This window comes from Leptodactylus fuscus, chromosome 9 (assembly GCF_031893055.1).
Source record: "Leptodactylus fuscus isolate aLepFus1 chromosome 9, aLepFus1.hap2, whole genome shotgun sequence".
Taxonomy (NCBI): Eukaryota; Metazoa; Chordata; class Amphibia; order Anura; family Leptodactylidae; genus Leptodactylus; species Leptodactylus fuscus.
Window position 1 is genome coordinate 53,242,247 of NC_134273.1, and position 13,898 is coordinate 53,256,144.

Sequence of the window (13,898 nt, forward strand, 5' to 3'; positions counted from 1 at the left end):
TAAGCTATTAACCAGTTCATGTTTGGATTTAAATTGCAATTGATTCTTTTAGACAATGTCCTACACTCATTGACCATATATATCCAGGCTGTTGAGGTGTGTGTGTGTGTGTGTGTGTGTGTGTGTGTGATTGACAGCTGGATTCTCCAAACTGAAGGCTTTGGTAGTGTGTATATAGCCTTCAAAATGGCCTGATCATGGAGTGGTTAGCATATTAATGAATACAGAATACTCTGTGCTGAAGTCATGATGGATTTCTTCAGGTGAAATATATATATATATATATATATATATATATATATATATATATATATATATATATATATATATATATATTTATATTTATTTTATTTTTTTATACACACCTGGTAGTTTGTCATTTTTAGATACAATACAGTGTAGAATAGTTTATGGGTGAAAGTTCTAGTCAGAAAATATTGTTAATGCTCAAAATATAGCAAAATTGACTTTTTTTTCTTCAAGTATTATCTAATTGATATAATTCTACAGTAGTTTTCTTTCTTTGCAGGAGTTCCATTAGGAAGTAGAGGAGGAATAAACAGAAGTAACTTTTAAGAACACTCTCTCCCCATATTGTGAATACACAGCTTTTGTCTTGATTTTAAGTGCTCGTTAAAATAAAACTTTTTTTGTAAAAGTGAAATTAAAGATTTATTAACAGAAACATTGACTTGTGTTTTTTTTTTTAGTTTACCATGTAAAAATCCTAATATTTGTGGACAATGACTTGCATTACAACTTAATTTTTATCCATCGTTAAAAAATAAATAAAATAAATAAAAATTGCTATCCTAAAGTGTGTGAGTACATGAAAACACAAGTAGTGGTTGAGTAGGATTTTGTACAGATCATTGCTTCTGTAACTTTGGTCTTGTGAACGTCTATTTAGTGTTTTAAGAAGAGAGGATACCATACAATACCACCCATCTCAGCAGGCAATATCGCCAATGGAGCTTTCAGAATTAGATCACCTAGCCTCCATTATTCAACCTACATCTACAGATGACCTCCACATTTCACAAATATCGGTCCATGAGGACTCACCCATACTCTCTTCACATATCTCCATCCATTAGGTCCCATCCTCACCCTCATCTACCTCAGTGCCTTTGGAGGCCCCTCTTGCACTACCTCTGGGCCCACTCAATGCCATTACCGCTTACCACGTTTCAATTCCACACCATATGTGTAGTCTTCCGAGCATCCCCACCGTTCCGCCAAACCCTCTGTTGACTCCTTTTTAGCCCTCCCCTTGCAATTAACCGTGCCTCCTATTTCATACCAGCTCCCACCATCACTCTGCTACCCCAATTAACAGCTCCACCACCATCACCCAATCTTCCACCACCCTCCTCCTTCAATCCCACACAACACAGGGGCCCTGCTATTGATACTTTCTTCTCGCTATCCACACAGACCTACAAAAACTATCTGGACACCACATACCCTCGGCCAAAAATTAATCTTACTCTGAACTACGAGCCATAAAGCAACTTAAGTCTAATTTCGATATAACCATTAAACCTGCCGAAAAGGTGGTGGTATGATTATCCAAGATACAACCGATTATATCAATGAAGCAGTAAATCTATTGGGTGATATGGAGTTCTGCGAGCTCCTTCCTTTTAATCCACTATCCACATATGTTAACCAATACATACTTCTCATCTCACAAGCATCAAAAGAAAACGCACTAACCAAAAAAAATACATTTTTACACGTTACTGAGCCACCCCTTCTATTTTTTTTTTTTTTTTTTTTAATCTTTTGCCTAAGGTACATAAGTTTCTCACATGTCCCCCTGACCACCCCATTATCTCTGGGGTAGGCTCTCTGACGAGCAATTAAGAAATGACTATTAACATTACATCATACTTAAAGGACTCAACACAATGAAAGAATTACACCAGCTCAATAAGAACCGTCCATCCAACACTCACTGGTCCCTTCTTTCTGCAGATGTCTCACAGCTATACATTGACATTCCCCATGACAAAGGTCTGTTAGCAGTAGACCACTTTCTTCCATCAAATACACACATGCCAGACAATCAGAGGCAATTTCTCCTGTCTGACATCAATTTCATCCTCGAACATAACGTTTTTTCTTTCAATAATAAGATCTACAGACAAACAAGGGGTTGTACAATGGGGACCAGGTTCACACCCTCGTATGCCAACCTGTATATGCGTCGTTTTGAAGAACCGTATATCTATAGCTCCCCTATTTATCACACACACACATTGCTCTCTTTAAGCGGTATATTCACAATCTCATTTTTGTATGGAAAGGTGATGAGTAGAGATGAGCGAACAGTGTTCTATCGAACTCATGTTCGATCGGATATTAGGCTGTTCGGCATGTTCGAATCGAATCGAACACCGCGTGGTAAAGTGCGCCATTACTCGATTCCCCTCCCACCTTCCCTGGCGCCTTTTTTGCTCCAATAACAGCGCAGGGTAGGTGGGACAGGAACTACGACACCGGTGACGTTGAGAAAAGTAGGCAAAACCCATTGGCTGCCGAAAACATGTGACCTCTAATTTAAAAGAACAGCGCCGCCCAGGTTCGCGTCATTCTGAGCTTGCAATTCACCGAGGACGGAGGTTTCCGTCCAGCTAGCTAGGGCTTAGATTCTGGGTAGGCAGGGACAGGCTAGGATAGGAAGGAGAAGACAACCACAACAGCTCTTGTAAGAGCTAAATTCCAGGGAGAAGCTTGTCAGTGTAACGTGGCACTGACGGGCTCAATCGCCGCAACCCAGCTTTCCCAGGATCCTGAATGGAATACACTGTCAGTGTATTCCCGTATACCCGATACCCGTTCCAACGGTGTGCCCCCCCACCTTCACCCCAGAAATACCCTGCAAGTCCCCTAGCAATAGAATTGGGGCTATATACACCCACAATTTTTACTACTGGTATACAGTGCCATTGTCTGACTGGGAATTCAAAGAATATATTGGGAATACAAATACCCTCATTTCTTGCTACTGCCATATAGTGCCAGTTTCTGACTGGTAATTCAAAGAATATATTGGGGTTACGTGCACCCACAATTTTTACTACTGGTATACAGTGCCATTGTCTGACTGGGAATTCAAAGAATATATTGGGAATACAAATACCCTCATTTCTTGCTACTGCCATATAGTGCCCGTTTCTGACTGGTAATTCAAAGAATATATTGGGGTTACGTGCACCCACAATTTTTACTACTGGTATACAGTGCCATTGTCTGACTGGGAATTCAAAGAATATATTGGGAATACAAATACCCTCATTTCTTGCTACTGCCATATAGTGCCAGTTTCTGACTGGTAATTCAAAGAATATATTGGGGTTACGTGCACCCACAATTTTTACTACTGGTATACAGTGCCATTGTCTGACTGGGAATTCAAAGAATATATTGGGAATACAAATACCCTCTTTTCTTGCTACTGCCATATAGTGCCAGTGTCTGACTGGGAATTCAAAGAATATATTGGGGTTACGTGCACCCACAATTTTTACTACTGGTATACAGTGCCATTGTCTGACTGGGAATTCAAAGAATATATTGGGAATACAAATACCCTCATTTCTTGCTACTGCCATATAGTGCCAGTGTCTGACTGGGAATTCAAAGAATATATTGGGGTTACGTGCACCCACAATTTTTACTACTGGTATACAGTGCCATTGTCTGACTGGGAATTCAAAGAATATATTGGGAATACAAATACCCTCATTTCTTGCTACTGCCATATAGTGCCAGTTTCTGACTGGTAATTCAAAGAATATATTGGGGTTACGTGCACCCACAATTTTTACTACTGGTATACAGTGCCATTGTCTGACTGGGAATTCAAAGAATATATTGGGAATACAAATACCCTCATTTCTTGCTACTGCCATATAGTGCCAGTTTCTGACTGGTAATTCAAAGAATATATTGGGGTTACGTGCACCCACAATTTTTACTACTGGTATACAGTGCCATTGTCTGACTGGGAATTCAAAGAATATATTGGGAATACAAATACCCTCATTTCTTGCTACTGCCATATAGTGCCAGTTTCTGACTGGTAATTCAAAGAATATATTGGGGTTATGTGCACCCACAATTTTTACTACTGGTATACAGTGCCATTGTCTGACTGGGAATTCAAAGAATATATTGGGAATACAAATACCCTCATTTCTTGCTACTGCCATATAGTGCCAGTGTCTGACTGGGAATTCAAAGAATATATTGGGGTTACGTGCACCCACAATTTTTACTACTGGTATACAGTGCCATTGTCTGACTGGGAATTCAAAGAATATATTGGGAATACAAATACCCTCATTTCTTGCTACTGCCATATAGTGCCAGTGTCTGACTGGGAATTCAAAGAATATATTGGGGTTACGTGCACCCACAATTTTTACTACTGGTATACAGTGCCATTGTCTGACTGGGAATTCAAAGAATATATTGGGAATACAAATACCCTCATTTCTTGCTACTGCCATATAGTGCCAGTGTCTGACTGGGAATTCAAAGAATATATTGGGGTTACGTGCACCCACAATTTTTACTACTGGTATACAGTGCCATTGTCTGACTGGGAATTCAAAGAATATATTGGGAATACAAATACCCTCATTTCTTGCTACTGCCATATAGTGCCAGTTTCTGACTGGTAATTCAAAGAATATATTGGGGTTACGTGCACCCACAATTTTTACTACTGGTATACAGTGCCATTGTCTGACTGGGAATTCAAAGAATATATTGGGAATACAAATACCCTCATTTCTTGCTACTGCCATATAGTGCCAGTTTCTGACTGGTAATTCAAAGAATATATTGGGGTTACGTGCACCCACAATTTTTACTACTGGTATACAGTGCCATTGTCTGACTGGGAATTCAAAGAATATATTGGGAATACAAATACCCTCATTTCTTGCTACTGCCATATAGTGCCAGTGTCTGACTGGGAATTCAAAGAATATATTGGGGTTACGTGCACCCACAATTTTTACTACTGGTATACAGTGCCATTGTCTGACTGGGAATTCAAAGAATATATTGGGAATACAAATACCCTCATTTCTTGCTACTGCCATATAGTGCCAGTGTCTGACTGGGAATTCAAAGAATATATTGGGGTTACGTGCACCCACAATTTTTACTACTGGTATACAGTGCCATTGTCTGACTGGGAATTCAAAGAATATATTGGGAATACAAATACCCTCATTTCTTGCTACTGCCATATAGTGCCAGTTTCTGACTGGTAATTCAAAGAATATATTGGGGTTACGTGCACCCACAATTTTTACTACTGGTATACAGTGCCAATTTCTAACTAGGAATTCAAAATGCGCAAGGCTCCCGGAAAGGGACGTGGACGAGGCCGTGGGCGAGGTCGGGGGAATGGTTCTGGGGAGCAAGGTAGCAGTGAAGCCACAGGGCGTCCCGTGCCTACTCCTGTGGGGCAGCAAGCATTGCGCCACTCCACAGTGCCAGGGTTGCTTGCCACATTAACTAAACTGCAGGGTACAAACCTTAGTAGGCCCGAGAACCAGGAACAGGTCTTGCAATGGCTGTCAGAGAACGCTTACAGCACATTGTCCAGCAGCCAGTCAGACTCTGCCTCCTCTCCTCCTATTACCCAACAGTCTTGTCTTCCTTCCTCCCAAAATTCCGAAGCTTTACAGAACAATAACCCAAACTGTCCCTGCTCCCCAGAGCTGTTCTCCGCTCCTTTCATTGTCCCTCAACCTGCCTCTCCACGTCACGATTCCACGAACCTAACAGAGGAGCATCTGTGTCCAGATGCTCAAACACTAGAGTCTCCTCCATCTCCGTTCGATTTGGTGGTGGATGACCAGCAACCCACCCTCATCGACGATGATGTGACGCAGTTGCCGTCAGGGCATCCAGTTGACCGGCGCATTGTGCGGGAGGAGGAGATGAGACAGGAGTTGGAAGAGGAAGTGGTGGATGATGAGGACACTGACCCGACCTGGACAGGGGGGATGTCAAGCGGGGAAAGTAGTGTGGATGTTGAGGCAGGTGCAGCACCAAAAAGGGTAGCTAGAGGCAGAGGTCAGCAGCTTAGGCGAAGCCAGGCCACACCCGGAATCTCCCAAGATGTTCCAGTTCGTACCCAGCCCCGAAAAACTCCCACCTCGAGGGCACGTTTCTCGAAGGTGTGGAGTTTTTTCAAGGAATGCGCCGAGGACAGATATAGTGTTGTCTGCACAATTTGCCTCTCGAAATTGATTAGGGGCTCTGAGAAGAGCAACCTGTCCACCACTTCAATGCGCCGTCATTTGGAATCCAAGCACTGGAATCAGTGGCAGGCAGCAACGGCAGGACAAAGGCCGCCTGCCGTTCACGCCACTGCCACTGCCTCTGCCACTGCCTCTGCCACTGCCACTGCTGACTGTGCTGGCGATGCACTCCAGAGGACGAGCCAGGCACCACTTCATCTGCCTCCGCCACTTTGTTGACTTCTACCTCATCCTCCCCTGGTCCTGTCTTATCTCCTTCTCCTGCACCATCAAAGGCACCATCAGGCGTTTCTTTACAACAACCCACCATCTCTCAGACATTGGAGCGGCGGCAGAAATACACTGCTAACCACCCACACGCGCAAGCCTTGAACGCCAACATCGCTAAACTGCTGGCCCAGGAGATGTTGGCGTTCCGGCTTGTTGAAACTCCCGCCTTCCTGGACCTGATGGCAACTGCGGCACCTCGCTATGCCGTCCCTAGCCGTCACTACTTCTCCCGGTGTGCCGTCCCCGCCTTGCACCAGCACGTGTCACTCAACATTAGGCGGGCCCTTAGTTCCGCGCTTTGCACAAAGGTCCACTTGACCACCGACGCGTGGACAAGTGCATGCGGACAGGGACGCTACATTTCACTGACGGCACACTGGGTGAATGTAGTTAAGGCTGGGACTGCTTCCCAAACTGGCCCGGTGTACCTCGTCTCCCCGCCTAACATTCCTGGCAGGGACACGAGAAGAACACCCCCCTCCTCCTCCTCCTCTACCGCCTCCTCCTCCGCCACCGCCTCCTCCTCCGCCACCGCCTCCTCCTCCACTGTTAGATTGACCCCAGCTACGAGTTGGAAACGTTGCAGCACTGGCGTTGGTAGACGTCAGCAGGCTGTGCTGAAGCTGATCAGCTTGGGGGACAGACAGCACACTGCCTCTGAGGTGAGGGATGCCCTCCTCGATGAGACGGCAATATGGTTTGAGCCGCTGCACCTGGGCCCAGGCATGGTCGTTTGTGATAACGGCCGGAACCTGGTAGCAGCTCTGGAGCTTGCCGGACTCCAACATGTTCCATGCCTGGCCCACGTCTTCAACCTAGTGGTGCAACGTTTCCTAAAGAGCTACCCCAATGTTCCAGAGCTACTGGTGAAAGTGCGGCGCATGTGCGCCCACTTTCGCAAGTCGACAGTAGCCGCTGCTAGCTTAAAATCTCTCCAGCAACGCCTGCATGTGCCACAACACCGGCTTTTGTGCGACGTCCCCACACGCTGGAACTCAACGTTTCAGATGTTGAATAGAGTGGTTGAGCAGCAGAGACCTTTGATGGAATACCAGCTACAAAACCCTAGGGTGCCACAAAGTCAGCTGCCTCAGTTTCACATCCATGAGTGGCCATGGATGAGAGACCTTTGTGACATCCTACGGGTCTTTGAGGAGTCCACAAGGAGGGTGAGCTCTGAGGATGCGATGGTGAGCCTTACAATCCCGCTCTTGTGTGTTCTGAGAGAATCCCTGATTGACATCAGGGATAACTCAGATCACACAGAGGAGTTAGGGATAGCATCCGATCCGTCACAGCTGGAGAGTAGGTCCACACATCTGTCCGCTTCACTGCGTTTAATGGAGGAGGAGGAGGAGGAGGAGGAGGAGGAAGAAGAGTTGTCCGATGATGTGATGGTGATACAGGAGGCTTCCGGGCAACTTCGAATCGTCCCATTGTTGCAGCGCGGATGGGTAGACATGGAGGATGAGGAGGAAATGGAGATTGAACTTTCCGGTGGGGCCAGAGGAGTCATGCCAACTAACACTGTGGCAGACATGGCTGAGTTCATGTTGGGGTGCTTTACAACCGACAAGCGTATTGTCAAAATCATGGAGGACAACCAGTACTGGATCTTTGCTATCCTTGACCCCCGGTATAAAAACAACATCTCGTCTTTTATTCCGGTAGAGGGGAGGGCCAATCGCATCAATGCTTGCCACAGGCAATTGGTGCAGAATATGATGGAGATGTTTCCAGCATGTGACGTTGGCGGCAGGGAGGGCAGTTCCTCCAGTAGGCAACCAAGTTCTCACCGGTCCACACAAACGAGGGGCACACTGTCTAAGGTCTGGGACACCTTGATGGCACCCCCTCGCCAAAGTGCCGCCACGGAGGGTCCTAGTGTCACCAGGCGTGAGAAGTATAGGCGCATGTTGCGGGAATACCTTTCCGACCACAGCCCTGTCCTCTCCGACCCCTCTGCGCCCTACACGTATTGGGTGTCGAAGTTGGACCTGTGGCTTGAACTTGCCCTATATGCCTTGGAGGTGCTGTCCTGTCCTGCCGCCAGCGTCCTATCTGAGAGGGTGTTCAGTGCAGCCGGTGGCATCATCACTGACAAGCGCACCCGTCTGTCAGCTGAGAGTGCCGACCGGCTCACTTTGATAAAAATGAACCACCACTGGATAGAGCCTTCATTTTTGTGCCCACCTGTGTAAAGCACCCCAACATGAAACTCCATGTCTGTACTCAACCTCTCCAATTCCTCCGCATCCTCATACTCATCCACCATAAGCGTTGCACAATTCTGCTAATACTAGGCTCCCTCCAACATGATTTCCCCCAACTCTGCTGGTTAGAGGCTCCCTCCACCCTGATTTCCACCAACTCTGCTGGTTAGAGGCTCCCTCCACCCTGCTTTCCCACAATTGGTCCAAATTGGGGTTTTTAGAGGCTCCCTCCACCATGAATTTGCCCAAACTGGGCTGGTTAGAGGCTCCCTCCACCATGAATTGGTCCAAACTGGGCTGGTTAGAGGCTCCCTCCACCATGAATTGGTCCAAATTGGGGTTTTTAGAGGCTCCCTCCACCATGAATTGGTCCAAACTGGGCTGTTTAGAGGCTCCCTCCACCATGAATTGGTCCAAACTGGGGTTTTTAGAGGCTCCCTCCACCATGAATTGGTCCAAACTGGGCTGGTTAGAGGCTCCCTCCACCATGAATTGGTCCAAACTGGGTTTTTTAGAGGCTCCCTCCACCATGAATTGGTCCAAACTGGGGTTTTTAGAGGCTCCCTCCACCATGAATTGGTCCAAACTGGGGTTTTTAGAGGCTCCCTCCACCATGAATTGGTCCAAACTGGGGTTTTTAGAGGCTCCCTCCACCATGAATTTGCCCAAACTGGGCTGTTTAGAGGCTCCCTCCACCATGAATTGGTCCAAACTGGGTTTTTTAGAGGCTCCCTCCACCATGAATTGGTCCAAACTGGGATTTTTAGAGGCTCCCTCCACCATGAATTGGTCCAAACTGGGGTTTTTAGAGGCTCCCTCCACCATGAATTTGCCCAAACTGGGCTGTTTAGAGGCTCCCTCCACCATGAATTTGCCCAAACTGGGCTGTTTAGAGGCTCCCTCCACCATGAATTTGCCCAAACTGGGCTGGTTAGAGGCTCCCTCCACCATGAATTGGTCCAAACTGGGGTTTTTAGAGGCTCCCTCCACCATGAATTGGTCGAACCTTGGCTGTTTAGAGGCTCCCTCCACCATTAATTGGTCCAAACTGGGCTGGTTAGAGGCTCCCTCCACCATGAATTGGTCCAAACTGGGTTTTTTAGAGGCTCCCTCCACCATGAATTGGTCCAAACTGGGGTTTTTAGAGGCTCCCTCCACCATGAATTGGTCCAAACTGGGCTGTTTAGCGGCTCCCTCCACCATTAATTGGTCCAAACTGGGCTGGTTAGAGGCTCCCTCCACCATGAATTTGCCCAAACTGGGCTGTTTAGAGGCTCCCTCCACCATGAATTTGCCCAAACTGGGCTGGTTAGAGGCTCCCTCCACCATGAATTGGTCCAAACTGGGGTTTTTAGAGGCTCCCTCCACCATGAATTGGTCCAAACTTGGCTGTTTAGAGGCTCCCTCCATTAATTGGTCCAAACTGGGCTGGTTAGAGGCTCCCTCCACCATGAATTGGTCCAAACTGGGTTTTTTAGAGGCTCCCTCCACCATGAATTTGCCCAAACTGGGCTGTTTAGAGGCTCCCTCCACCATGAATTGGTCCAAACTGGGCTGGTTAGAGGCTCCCTCCACCATGAATTTCCCAAAACTTGGCTGTTTAGAGGCTCCCTCCACCATTAATTGGTCCAAACTGGGCTGGTTAGAGGCTCCCTCCACCATGAATTTGCCCAAACTGGGCTGTTTAGAGGCTCCCTCCACCATGAATTGGTCCAAACTGGGTTTTTTAGAGGCTCCCTCCACCATGAATTGGTCCAAACTGGGCTGTTTAGAGGCTCCCTCCACCATGAATTTGCCCAAACTGGGCTGGTTAGAGGCTCCCTCCACGATGAATTGGTCCAAACTGGGCTGGTTAGAGGCTCCCTCCACCATGAATTTGCCCAAACTGGGCTGTTTAGAGGCTCCCTCCACCATGAATTGGTCCAAACTGGGTTTTTTAGAGGCTCCCTCCACCATGAATTGGTCCAAACTGGGCTGTTTAGAGGCTCCCTCCACCATGAATTTGCCCAAACTGGGCTGGTTAGAGGCTCCCTCCACCATTAATTGGTCCAAACTGGGCTGGTTAGAGGCTCCTTCCACCATGAATTTGCCCAAACTGGGCTGTTTAGAGGCTCCCTCCACCATGAATTTGCCCAAACTGGGCTGTTTAGAGGCTCCCTCCACCATGAATTTGCCCAAACTGGGCTGGTTAGAGGCTCCCTCCACCATGAATTGGTCCAAACTGGGTTTTTTAGAGGCTCCCTCCACCATGAATTTGCCCAAACTGGGCTGGTTAGAGGCTCCCTCCACCATGAATTGGTCCAAACTGGGGTTTTTAGAGGCTCCCTCCACCATGAATTTGCCCAAACTGGGCTGGTTAGAGGCTCCCTCCACCATGAATTGGTCCAAACTGGGCTGGTTAGAGGCTCCCTCCACCATGAATTGGTCCAAACTGGGTTTTTTAGAGGCTCCCTCCACCATGAATTGGTCCAAACTGGGGTTTTTAGAGGCTCCCTCCACCATGAATTGGTCCAAACTGGGGTTTTTAGAGGCTCCCTCCACCATGAATTGGTCCAAACTGGGGTTTTTAGAGGCTCCCTCCACCATGAATTTGCCCAAACTGGGCTGTTTAGAGGCTCCCTCCACCATGAATTGGTCCAAACTGGGTTTTTTAGAGGCTCCCTCCACCATGAATTGGTCCAAACTGGGATTTTTAGAGGCTCCCTCCACCATGAATTGGTCCAAACTGGGGTTTTTAGAGGCTCCCTCCACCATGAATTTGCCCAAACTGGGCTGTTTAGAGGCTCCCTCCACCATGAATTTGCCCACACTGGGCTGTTTAGAGGCTCCCTCCACCATGAATTTGCCCAAACTTGGCTGGTTAGAGGCTCCCTCCACCATGAATTGGTCCAAACTGGGGTTTTTAGAGGCTCCCTCCACCATGAATTGGTCGAACCTTGGCTGTTTAGAGGCTCCCTCCACCATTAATTGGTCCAAACTGGGCTGGTTAGAGGCTCCCTCCACCATGAATTGGTCCAAACTGGGTTTTTTAGAGGCTCCCTCCACCATGAATTGGTCCAAACTGGGGTTTTTAGAGGCTCCCTCCACCATGAATTGGTCCAAACTGGGCTGTTTAGCGGCTCCCTCCACCATGAATTGGTCCAAACTGGGCTGGTTAGAGGCTCCCTCCACCATGAATTTGCCCAAACTGGGCTGTTTAGAGGCTCCCTCCACCATGAATTTGCCCAAACTGGGCTGGTTAGAGGCTCCCTCCACCATGAATTGGTCCAAACTGGGGTTTTTAGAGGCTCCCTCCACCATGAATTGGTCCAAACTTGGCTGTTTAGAGGCTCCCTCCACCATTAATTGGTCCAAACTGGGCTGGTTAGAGGCTCCCTCCACCATGAATTGGTCCAAACTGGGTTTTTTAGAGGCTCCCTCCACCATGAATTTGCCCAAACTGGGCTGTTTAGAGGCTCCCTCCACCATGAATTGGTCCAAACTGGGCTGGTTAGAGGCTCCCTCCACCATGAATTTCCCAAAACTTGGCTGTTTAGAGGCTCCCTCCACCATTAATTGGTCCAAACTGGGCTGGTTAGAGGCTCCCTCCACCATGAATTTGCCCAAACTGGGCTGTTTAGAGGCTCCCTCCACCATGAATTGGTCCAAACTGGGTTTTTTAGAGGCTCCCTCCACCATGAATTGGTCCAAACTGGGCTGTTTAGAGGCTCCCTCCACCATGAATTTGCCCAAACTGGGCTGGTTAGAGGCTCCCTCCACCATGAATTGGTCCAAACTGGGCTGGTTAGAGGCTCCCTCCACCATGAATTTGCCCAAACTGGGCTGTTTAGAGGCTCCCTCCACCATGAATTGGTCCAAACTGGGTTTTTTAGAGGCTCCCTCCACCATGAATTGGTCCAAACTGGGCTGTTTAGAGGCTCCCTCCACCATGAATTTGCCCAAACTGGGCTGGTTAGAGGCTCCCTCCACCATTAATTGGTCCAAACTGAGCTGTTTAGAGGCTCCCTCCACCATGAATTTGCCCAAACTGGGCTGTTTAGAGGCTCCCTCCACCATGAATTTGCCCAAACTGGGCTGGTTAGAGGCTCCCTCCACCATGAATTGGTCCAAACTGGGTTTTTTAGAGGCTCCCTCCACCATGAATTTGCCCAAACTGGGCTGGTTAGAGGCTCCCTCCACCATGAATTGGTCCAAACTGGGTTTTTTAGAGGCTCCCTTCACCATGAATTTGCCCAAACTGGGCTGGTTAGAGGCTCCCTCCACCATGAATTGGTCCAAACTGGGTTTTTTAGAGGCTCCCTCCACCATGAATTTGCCCACACTGGGCTGGTTAGAGGCTCCCTCCACCATGAATTGGTCCAAACTGGGGTTTTTAGAGGCTCCCTCCACCATGAATTTGCCCAAACTGGGGTGTTTAGAGGCTCCCTCCACCATGAATTTGCCCAAACTCTGCTGGTTAGAGGCTCAATCCACCCTGATTTTCAAAACAAATGTTGGTGCCAACCTCAACTTACTACAAGGGCCAAATTCACTGCTGGTGACAAGCTCTCCTCACTGCAAGTGCCAAATACACATGTTTCAAGGTGTTTTCCTACTGTCAGAGATGTGGTATTGAGTATGTAAAGTGTGTAGTTGTTAGGCTGTGATGTTGGGGTAATAGAGGGTCTTTGGTGTGTTAGATGCCCCCAGACATGCTTCCCCTGCTGTCCCAGTGTCATTCCAGAGGTGTTGGCATCATTTCCTGGGGTGTCATAGTGGACTTGGTGACCCTCCAGACACGGATTTGGGTTTCCCCCTTAACGAGTATCTGTTCCCCATAGACTATAATGGGGTTCGAAACCCATTCGAACACACGAACATTGAGCGGCTGTTCGAATCGAATTTCGAACCTCGAACATTTTAGTGTTCGCTCATCTCTAGTGATGAGCAATCAGGTAGGAACTTCATTTCCCTGGGACTAAATAATTTGGGTCTTTCTTTCACTTACCATTTCTCCACGGAGAGCCTTGAGTTCCCTGACTTGCTCATCACAATCATAGCAGATGGCTCCTTTTCCACATCTATGCACTTCAAAAGCGTGGAGGTCAATAGTTATTTATAGTAGCATAGCGCACACTACGGC

The 13,898-nt window shown here is 47.5% G+C and overlaps 1 protein-coding gene across 1 annotated transcript in view; it reads left to right on the forward strand.

Moving 5' to 3' along the window:
- TPR (translocated promoter region, nuclear basket protein) overlaps positions 1–679 on the forward strand; it is a 46,095-nt gene extending 45,416 nt beyond the window's left edge. The window contains exon 51 of the mRNA XM_075286673.1: positions 530–679. Coding sequence (XP_075142774.1) covers positions 530–576 — 47 coding nt within the window. The 3' untranslated portion in view covers positions 577–679. The remainder of the gene's footprint in view (positions 1–529) is intronic.
- Positions 680–13,898: the final 13,219 nt, after the last annotated feature.